This window comes from Melospiza melodia, chromosome 12, assembly GCF_035770615.1.
Source record: "Melospiza melodia melodia isolate bMelMel2 chromosome 12, bMelMel2.pri, whole genome shotgun sequence".
NCBI lineage: Eukaryota > Metazoa > Chordata > Aves > Passeriformes > Passerellidae > Melospiza > Melospiza melodia.
The window spans coordinates 16544496-16554209 of NC_086205.1; the positions used below are offsets into that span (position 1 = coordinate 16544496).

Here is a 9714-nt window from a genome sequence, read left to right on the forward strand (position 1 = left end):
TGGCTCCCTTCAGAGCTGGCTGCCACTGAATTGTGTCAGCTGTGTTTTTCCATGTGTCACCATCTGCTCCATGAGTGCAGTGAAGTATCCCTCCTCCTGCCCCTCAGGGTGTCTCCATGGCTGCTGGCAGCCCAGCCTGTGCCAACACAGGCCCTTGCAATGCAGCTTTTATGGCAGTGTGGGCTGCTCCTCTGGGCAGGCTGAAACTCTTAGGGAGTTCAGCTGATCCATGGCTCCCTCGCACTCCCACTGCTGGCTGGGATGCAAAACCCCATGATGGTCCCACAGTGGTCCCCTCCCCAGAGAATCATAAGGTTGGAAAAGACCTCTAACATCATGTACAGCCTTCATCTGCCTTGCTAAGCTGCACCTGGTCTTTTTTCTCATGGCAGAGATATTTTGAGCACCATTTCCCAGTGAGATTTGATAAAATTCTGGGGCTCTCTTAGGAGGTTTCTGGAAGCAAGTATGCTGACCTTGGTGTGGGACTGGAGCCACCTGTGACAGCAGCACCCTGCCACCACCATCCCTGCCCCAGTGGATGTCCGGGGCCAGAACCCCATTTCCTTGCCAGGATGCTCACAGGCAGCTGCCTCTGGCCTCACCTCCAGTCCCCTGGAGGCTGGGTTATTTTTCAGAGTGCTCCAAGGACACGGGCTGTTGTTGCTGATAAGCAGTGAGGGCAGCTCCGCCCCAGCAGGAACAGCTTGTTCCTGGCTTCCCATCCACCCAGAAAACACTGTCCCATCCCAGCCAGCAGCATCCCGCACATCTGCCACACGTTTGGTGACCGACCCCATGATGCCACACTTGGTAAGTGGTGCCCACACTGCTTGGGTAGTTTGGGGGCCTGGGATGGGTGGGACCCTCTGTTGGCTCTGTGAGCACAAGCAAGAGGGAGGGAAGGAATGCCAAGGCCAGTGCTGCTCTCAAGTGCCAGTGTAAGTCCAGAGGAGCTCCACTGATGCGGGGTGTCTGTAGGTGGGCCTTGCTCTGGGGTGGGCAATGTCCCCCATCACGAAGCAGCACTGCAATGTATCCCAGCTAGGGAGGAACTGGCAGAGGTCTGGGGGCCACCACCTCAAAAAGTGCTTCTGTGGGCTGGGAATAGGCATTTGGTCAGGCTGAATATCCCTCCAGCAGGTTGATGCTGCTCTGATTCCCTGTGGAAAAAGAAAACTAGAAATACAAGTGGTGGGGCCCACAGCTACTGCCACTGAGCTGAGAGCAGCCCTGCAGGGCTGTCCCCATCACCCAGTGTGCACAGCACAGCCCTGTGTTTCACAGATTCTCCTGCCCTAGAACCTGGCTTTGTGCCTGTAGAGACATCTGATGAGGGTATAGGTTTCCCCCAAGACTTCCAGGGACCTACACAGGTCCCACCTCAGCAGCTGCTCTGCAGGATGTGGCTGCTCACCGCCTCTGGTGAGGGTGGCATCACCCTGGCTGTCACAGGGTGGGCTGGGGCACAGATAAAAACCCTGGGGAGACAGCTGGGAGGGAAATGCTTCCCATTCCTGCAAGGGGAGTGCTGAGGAGGTGCTGGCAGCAGGGGCTGGAGTGATCCCCATGGCCAGGGCAGCTGCCTATGCTGGTGGTGTCTCAGAGCTTGATCCTGCATTTCTGGCTGCAGAAGCCCTTTCCCCAGCAGTGCCTGCCTATGGGTGCATGGGGTAAGGCTTGGTTCCTTCTCCAGTGCAGGCTGCTGATCTACGTGCTGCTGGGGCTGGGGTCCCTGCTGGTGGGGGCACTGTCCCCATCCTGCCCCCCTGCCTGCCAGTGCTATGACACCTCCAAAGTCTTCTGCTCAAACGAAAGGATACGGGAGATCCCGGAGGGCCTGCCAGGAAGTGCCAGCCACCTCTTCTTCGTGGAGACAGCTCTGAGCAGCATCCGCAGCGGGCACTTGGGCTCCAGCACCACGCTCACCAAGCTGGTCTTCATCAATAACAACATCCAGGAGCTGCAGCCTGGTGCCTTTCAGGGGCTGCCCAGCCTCACTGAGCTGGAGGTGTCAGGCAACCCCTTGCCAGCTGTCAGCCCTGGGACACTGGCAGGGCTGACCAGCCTCAGCAAGCTCTCCCTCAGAGCCAACACCATCCGCACCCTGCAGCCGGGGCTCTTCACTGCCTCTTGCCGCCTGCAGGACCTGAGCTTGGCAGGGAACAGGATCGAGGCACTGCCCCCTGGCATCTTCCGCCCACTCCGGCGGCTCCAGGCCCTGGACCTGTCACAGAATTCTCTGCCCGAGCTGCCAGATGGGCTGCTGGCCCCACTTGTCGCCCTTCGTGTCCTCAAGCTCAGTGACAACCTATTGGCACGGCTGCCTCCTGGTGCTTTCAGGGCACTTGGCCAGCTCACCGAGCTCCACCTGGATGGCAACCAGCTGGACGAGCTGCCCTCGGGCATCTTCTCCAGGCTGGGGGCGCTGCGGCGGCTGCAGCTGCAGCACAATGCCCTGGGCAGCCTGGCCCCCGACATCTTCACGGGTCTCCTCAACCTCACTGTCCTCAGCCTGGAGGGCAACAACCTGGCCACCGTGCCTGCCCTGCTGTTCGCTGGCACCCCTGGCCTCCTCCACCTCTCGCTGGCTCGCAACCGGCTGGAGACACTGCCCCAGGAGCTCTTTGCGAACCTGTCAGTGCTGGAAATCCTGGAGCTCTCACACAATGCCATAGATCACCTGCCCACTGGGGCTTTCCAGGGTCTGGAAGGGCTGACAGAGCTCCAGCTGAGCCACAACAACCTCTCCAGCCTGCCGGCGGGGCTGCTGGCCAGGCTGCCCCTCCTCACGGCCCTGGTGCTGGACCACAACCGCCTGGCCCGGCTGCCCGCGGGGCTCTTCGATGCCAACGATGAGCTGGTGCGTGTGGGGCTGGCTGGCAACCCCTGGCTCTGCGACTGCCACCTCTCCTACCTCCTGCACTGGCTCCAGAGCTTTGCTGAGCCCCTTACCCACGGCCAAGCCTTCTGTGCCAACCCGGCTGCTCTCCAGGGCCGGTCCCTGCTGGAGGTTTCCCGCGGGCAGCTGCAGTGCCCGGGAGCACACGGCGTGCCCCCGGAGGAGGGCTGGGACACAGATGCTCCGGGGCAGTGCACCTACCGCGACCCCGAGGGCACGGTGAGCGTGGCCTGCAATGCCACATCGTGCCAGGAGCTCAGCCTGCGCCTCCCTCCTCCCGGGCCGGAGCGGGGCCTGGGGGCGGCCTACCGGCGGGCCTGGCTGCTGCGCTCCCGCTGCGGCACGCTGCAGGTCAGCGTCCTTGTCACAGCACAGAGAGGGAGCGAGGTCACACCACCAGCTCCCCCCGCCGTGCCCTAAGGCCTGGGCAGGCGTTTGCTTCTGCTCTGGCAGCCCCTGCACCAGCCTGGGAAGCAGACAGCTCTCCGTCTCGCTCTGCTACCGCTGCCATGGTCCCCAGCTGTCCCCGAGCTCTCCACAACAGCTGGCCTGGGGCTATTTAACCTCTCAGCTATGTGTTTCCTGTGTATTTCAAATGTAATTAAAATGTATCTATTATTTCTGTGTACTAGTTCCCATGGCAGAGAGAGGAATCATTCTGTTCCTCCCATCACTGTCCGCGTGTCTGGGAGAGACAGCAAAGGCCTATGTGGTACATTGGGATCTTGCCAGGAGCTGCATGGTGGGGCATAGTGCAGGTGCCTGGGGGTGAGTAGGTGCCACTGGCATTCTCATGGTGCGATCGTGTCTGCCTGCTGCAGCCACCTCCCCTTGGCACTGCAGAGGGAAGAGAGCTGCAGCCTGGCAAAACCTGAGGGCACGGATTTGTGCTGTCCAAGGGAGGTGTGGGTGAGGGCTGCTGATTGCCCGGCAAGGGGCATGAGCTGCCTGCCTGCAGGGTGAGCTCCGGCCCAGGTGAGCATAGGCAGGTCCCACTCCTACCATCTCAGGGCTTGATGTACAGCCTTGCAGCCTGAACATGGAAAGTGGCAACTTTCACATAAACTTTGCTGTGAGGGTGAGTGGAACAGGTTGCCCAGTGAGGTCGTAGAGTCTCCTTCTCTGAATATACTAAAAAGCCAAGTGAACAGAGCTATGGGTACCCAGGGAACCCTACTTCAGCAGGGTGGTTGGACTAGATGGCTTCCACTGGTCCCTTCCAACCTCTCCCATCTTGGGATTCTCACTCTGACCTGTGGAGACCTGGCACAAAGTCCCAGCAGTGCTGCCCATCCGGGGGTGACAGGTAAGGCGTGTGCTCCCCTGGGAGAGCGAGGTGGGTGTAGTAAGTGCACAGGTGTCTGTGTGTGTGTCCGTGTGAGAGTGTCCCTGTGTCTGTGCGTGTCAGGGCCGGCCTGTCCGTGTGTGTCTGCCCGTGCCCGCGGTGTCAGCGAGTGTCCCGTGTCTGTCTGTCCGAGTCTGGCGGTGCTGCGGCACCATCTCGTGGCCATCGGGACCGGGCTCCGCAGGCAGAGCCGGCGGTGGGGAGACCCGGTGGTGACATGGATGGATACGACGCTGGAAAAGGGTAAGGCTCTTAAAAATGTGCAGTAGTTTGTTTTTGAATTTGCCAAGAAAAATGCAATGAACCCCAGCAAGCAGAAGCTGAGCTTTTATAGAAGCAGGTGAAAATGGAAGAAGTTTAAATGCAATTGTTGCAATTACCCATTGGGAAGCAATGGATATCCTGGCAGTTTGCCTCAAAATGAGCATCCCACAGGATGCCCAGCACTAGCCTGGAGCACACAGCACTGGGGTCAGCAAGGTGGAGCTGTGGGGCTGAGCACAGAGCCCGCGTGTTTTTGTATCTGTCGAGCCGCAAATGTTTCACTGTTTATAAGCGTTAAAAAATGGGTTCAGAACCGCACTTTTAGCTACATAAGGCAAATGCTGAGGAATGAAACAGCTGTCTGTTGTGTCGATGGAGGTGGTGTTTGTGAAACTGGTGAGTTATCCTGCTGGAGATACAGGACCACAGAGACCATGGCTGCAAACAGGCTGGCCTGGAGATCTTCAGCTTTCCCTGGATGTGACCAGTCGAGTGGTGCCAGCAGATAACGCCTGGGGAGTACGTGACTGCGTCGCCTCCAAGGGGTTTCTGCCGTGGCCTCTTGCACTGGGGGCACAGCTCCCTGGCCGTCCCTTATCTCCCCACACAGACTGGTGTCCTGACCTCACGTGAAACTGAGCCCCGTGCCTGGGACGTGGATAAAGAGCTGGCCAGGTGATGAGACCCCCATCCGGTGTCCTCACTCCTCCATGGCATGGCTCGCCCCGTGGCTGAACTCGTTTGCAAGTGCTCAGCCAAGTAAGTGATGCAAAATGCTTCTTTTGTGCTCTCTAAAATGTGCTGGGAGGGGCGGTGTGGAGGGCTGTTGGTGTTTCCTTGCAGCAAGGAGCGGGGGAGGCTTCAGTGCCATGAGCTGGGACCATCTCTCCATGACTCTGCCTGGCTGGAGTAGGGGACAAGCATGGGACCGCAGTGAGGGTTTTAAAAGGGTTTTGTGGTTCAAAACTGCCAATTTTCATCCCCACACCCTCAGATGTTTCTACATTTCACCCAGTGCACTGCCCCTGCATCAGAAGTGAAGCAGGCACTTCTAGAGCCACAGCCCCGGCTCTTCCACTTGTCTCCCTGGGGAGAGGATGGGCAGGGAGCAGCAGTGGCTGAGCCCTGGGGGCAGCCTGCACAACCAGTGTCACCTCCCATCCATTTATCTTCAAACCCAATGGCTTTCAGTCTCCTGTATTTGCTGATGTCTCTATGTTCTTTTAAAAAATAACTTTTCATAGAAGATTTACCCTCCCAGAATAAGTTTTTTTGCATGGCCAGCTTTGATGGTCACCCAAGAAGAAACTCGTACCTCTTTTACCTGCTCCCACCCAGGGCTGTGAATTAAAAGTTGGAAATATGGTGCCAGTGAGGTGCTCATGGCAGTTAAACCCCAGTTAATGTGTTAGCTGAGTGTTTCCAAATGTTTCCATGGAAGAAGTGGGCTCTACTAGTAGGTGTGCATCAGTGATTTAACTTTCTACCTGCAAGGTCAGAGCCCCAAATGTTGGGTGTTAAATAGTTCATCTGTGGACATTCCAAGGTTTTAATGAGCCTTGCTGTAAAGCTTGGATGCTGTTCTCACATTAACTATTTCTGTCTGTCAGAGCTGCATGACCAAGGCCAAAATATGGTACAATTAGCAAGAATCCTGAAAAAGAGGTGCTTAGAAACCATGTTTTAAATCAGCCCCTTGAACTAAGAGAAGCAGAAATGAAATAGCAAGTCTGCCCAGCACAGTGTGTTAATTCTAAGCACACGAGGTCCTGTGGTCTTGGCTGGCTCCTGGGAGCCCTGCTGATCCCTCATTAGCAAGTGCAGGGCTGACTGCTTCTGTTGTTGCATGAATGGGCTGCTGCCCTGTGACTAACTGGACCCGCTGGGGCAGCACTAATGGCAGCAGCACTTTGCCTTCTTCACCCAGGCAGGCTGAGCCTGCAGTTCAAACACGTGAGAAGGGCCAGAGAACAGACTGTCCAGCCCTTGTCCCTCCTGCAGCATCTCCCAGGGCAAGCTATGAGCTGGCTTGCCTTCCCTCTCCATCCCTTGGTACCAGCAGCAGTGAACTCGTGTAAATGCAGTGAATGTTTGCTTGTCCAGTCTCTCTTTCTCATGAAATGAATCATGGTATGTGAATAGAAGAGTCCTGAGAGCTGAACAAGCATGATACCACAGTTCATGAACTGTGGACAGAGATTTATTGCTCTTCATAACTGATTTTTGAAACTTTTTTTTCCAGAACAATGTACCAGCATTTCCTTTTCCTTTTCCTCTTGTCCTTCAATCCCCATAAATGCCAAGATCAAATCCCGGGTGAAGATCCATATGAAATGCCCAAAGACTATCAGGAGGTCTACAGAGGGACAAAAAATGATGTCAAAGAGATCCCAAAGATTGCAAAGCCCTTTGTTTCTGAGATGATCTTTGTGCAAACCAGCATCACTTCTATAAGTAAAGGTGCCTTCAGGTACATGCCCAACCTGACCAAGATTTTGTTCATTGGCAACAAGATCAAGACTGTTGAACCTGGAGCCTTTGATAATTTGGACAAGTTGAGGGACTTGGACATCTCTGGTGCCTCATTAGAGAAACTATCTGTGGGCACTTTCCAAAACCTCCCAAGTTTACAGAGGCTGGAGCTGAGAGACAGCCAGCTCAGATCCATCCCCAAAGGCCTGTTTGATGGGCTGGAAAGTTTGGGGGAGCTCTCCCTGCACATCAATGCAATCCCTTCTCTTCCAGAAGGCATTTTTGATTCTCTTGTCAATCTAACTTTTTTGGACCTGTCTAGAAACAGGATCACAGCTCTTCCTGTGAATGCCTTTAGCAAACTCACCCAGCTGCAAGTCCTCCGGCTGTATGAGAACGAGTTGCAGGAGCTCCCAGAGGGACTGCTAGACAGTCAGCTGGAGCTGCTGGAGCTCAGCCTCCAGAGGAACAGGCTCAGGGCACTGCCACCCATGCTTCTGAGGAGCCTGCCTCACCTGGAGAAACTCTTCTTGGACAACAACCTCATCAAGGTTCTCCCACCTCAGAGCTTTTTTGGTTTAAACAAACTGAAGTTGCTGACTCTGGGCTCAAACCATATTATGGAGCTCCCCTCCTGCCTTTTTGACATCATGCCACACTTGAGGGAGCTGGATCTGGGCAGGAACAGTTTGGCCACACTTCCAGAGGGCATCTTTGTCAACCTCACATCCCTTGGCAAACTCATCTTGTCCCACAACCAGCTCTCAGCCCTGCCAAGAGGGGTCTTCACTGGGCTCAGCAAGCTCTCAGACCTCCAGCTGGATACAAATCAGCTCTCTGCTCTGGATGAAGAGGTCTTTGCTTCTCTCCCAAATCTGAAAACCCTCAATCTTCGAAAGAACCAGCTGGAGAGTATTCCTCAAGGGCTCCTAGACCCTCTGAAGAAGCTCAGCTCAGTGTATCTGAGTGGTAACCCCTGGAAATGTGACTGTAACCTCTGCTACCTGCACCGCTGGATCCTAGGCAACAGGGAGAAGGTCAAATTGTCCACCCAAGTCTCCTGCAAGAGCCCACCCCATCTGGCAGGGCAAGAAGTAACATTGCTGAGGGACGAACACCTGATTTGCCCAGGTACTCTGCCATTTAACTCCACACCATCACAAAGGACATCAACATTCCTGTCACGTGGAGCCGTGTCCACAGCAGCTCCAACCATGATGTCACTGGCATCCTTTCCCATCAGGACACTGCCAACCACTCTTCCACCTGTGGTCACCTCTGCTGTATTGGCAACCGTGCCCATGGAGGCTGCCTTCACCACTCTGTCACCAGCCAAGCCATCTGAAGTCTTTGTCACCATCCCAACACCAGCTGTGCTGCAGAAGGCCTTCAGCACCAGCCCATCAACAACCAATAAGCCCAAGACCTCCACCACCACACCATCAACAGCCAGTGTGCCAAAGTCCTCCATCAGCACCCCATCACCAGCCATGCTGCCAAAGGCCTCCATCACCAAGCCGTCAACAACCACTGTGCCCAGGTCCTTCATCACCACACCATCACCAAAAGCCTTCATCACCACCTCATCACCACCTGTGCTGCCAGACACCTCCATTACCACCTCATCACCCACTGTGCTGCCAAAGGCCTCCACTGTCACACCATCATCATCAGCTGAGGTGCCCAAGGTTTCCGTCACCAGCCCATCATCAGCTGTTTCAACTTCAGCCTTGGTAAGGCTACAGACTCCTGGGGCCACCCACCCAGAACCTGTGCCACCCACTCCAGCTTCTGCTTCTGCACAGGTGCCAACAAGCTCACTGGCAGCCACCACCAGACAGGAGCCTCCTGCTCTCTCAGTGCCCAGGGAGAGGCCAGCCACCATCCCACAGGGAACATCCACAACACCCCTTGTCTCAGCTCCCTCTGTGGCTCTCTGGCCATTCCCCAGGACTGCTGCTCTGGGCACAGTCCCGCTGGCCTCCCATTCACCATCACACCATGCTCCTGCACCAGGCAGGGACTGGGGCTATTCCACCCCCTGTGACTCGTCCACAGCTGGTGCCCAGCCCACCCCCACTGCTCCCCAGCAGGCTCCTGCCCCAGCAGGCACCGTCCTGCTTCCAACACCTCCCATCCCCGCACTATCAGACAGCACCAGCCCCTCTCCAGCCTCTGCACCCCTGACCCCCAGCAGTCATCATGCCTGGGGCCTGTCCCTGTGGACCAGCCCATGGCAGTGCCAGGTGTCCCTGGCCTTGGGGCTGGCCATGCTGGCATTGCAGGCTGCCTGCACGCTGCTGGGAGGGGTGGTCGCCTTCCTTCTCCACCAGGACACCCGCCGACCCCCCGGGCCACCCGTGAGGCTGCTGAGCCTTCAGGGTCTGGCTGCTCCGGGGACCCCTGAGCCAGCCCCGGTGCCACCTTGAGCTTTGCTGCCCTGTATGAGCTGGGTAGTGCCAGCTGTCCTCCCTTGGGGTTTGCAGCCGTGCTGGCCGCAGGGTGCGCTACCCCTGGGATGGGGGGTCCTAGGGCGATCCCAGTGCAGGGGGTCCCAGCAGCCAGGCTGTTGTGGGATGACTCCTGGCGATGCTGGGAGCCTACAAGCCCAATCTCGGTGTCCCTGCCTGGCGGCGCTTCTGCCGAGGGACACTAGATGGCATCCCGACACAGGCAGTGGCTGCCACCGCCTGCCGCGGCCCCCGGAGCGCCGGAGCCTCCGCAGCCGCCG

At 56.9% G+C, this 9714-nt stretch overlaps 2 protein-coding genes across 2 annotated transcripts; both read left to right on the forward strand.

Annotated features, from left to right (window-relative positions):
- Window positions 1-113: 113 nt before the first annotated feature.
- Window positions 114-4380, forward strand: LOC134423443 (carboxypeptidase N subunit 2-like). The gene is made up of 2 exons (XM_063166414.1): window positions 114-813; window positions 1697-4380. The coding sequence occupies exons 1-2, from the start codon at window positions 799-801 to the stop codon at window positions 3320-3322; spliced, it is 1641 nt and encodes a 546-aa protein (XP_063022484.1). The 5' UTR covers window positions 114-798; the 3' UTR covers window positions 3323-4380.
- Window positions 4381-4431: 51 nt separating this feature from the next.
- LOC134423444 (vasorin-like) lies at window positions 4432-9437 on the forward strand. The gene is made up of 2 exons (XM_063166416.1): window positions 4432-5270; window positions 6754-9437. Exons 1-2 carry the CDS (start codon window positions 5227-5229, stop codon window positions 9410-9412), a joined length of 2703 nt encoding a protein of 900 aa, XP_063022486.1. The 5' UTR covers window positions 4432-5226; the 3' UTR covers window positions 9413-9437.
- The last annotated feature ends 277 nt before the right edge of the window (window positions 9438-9714 follow it).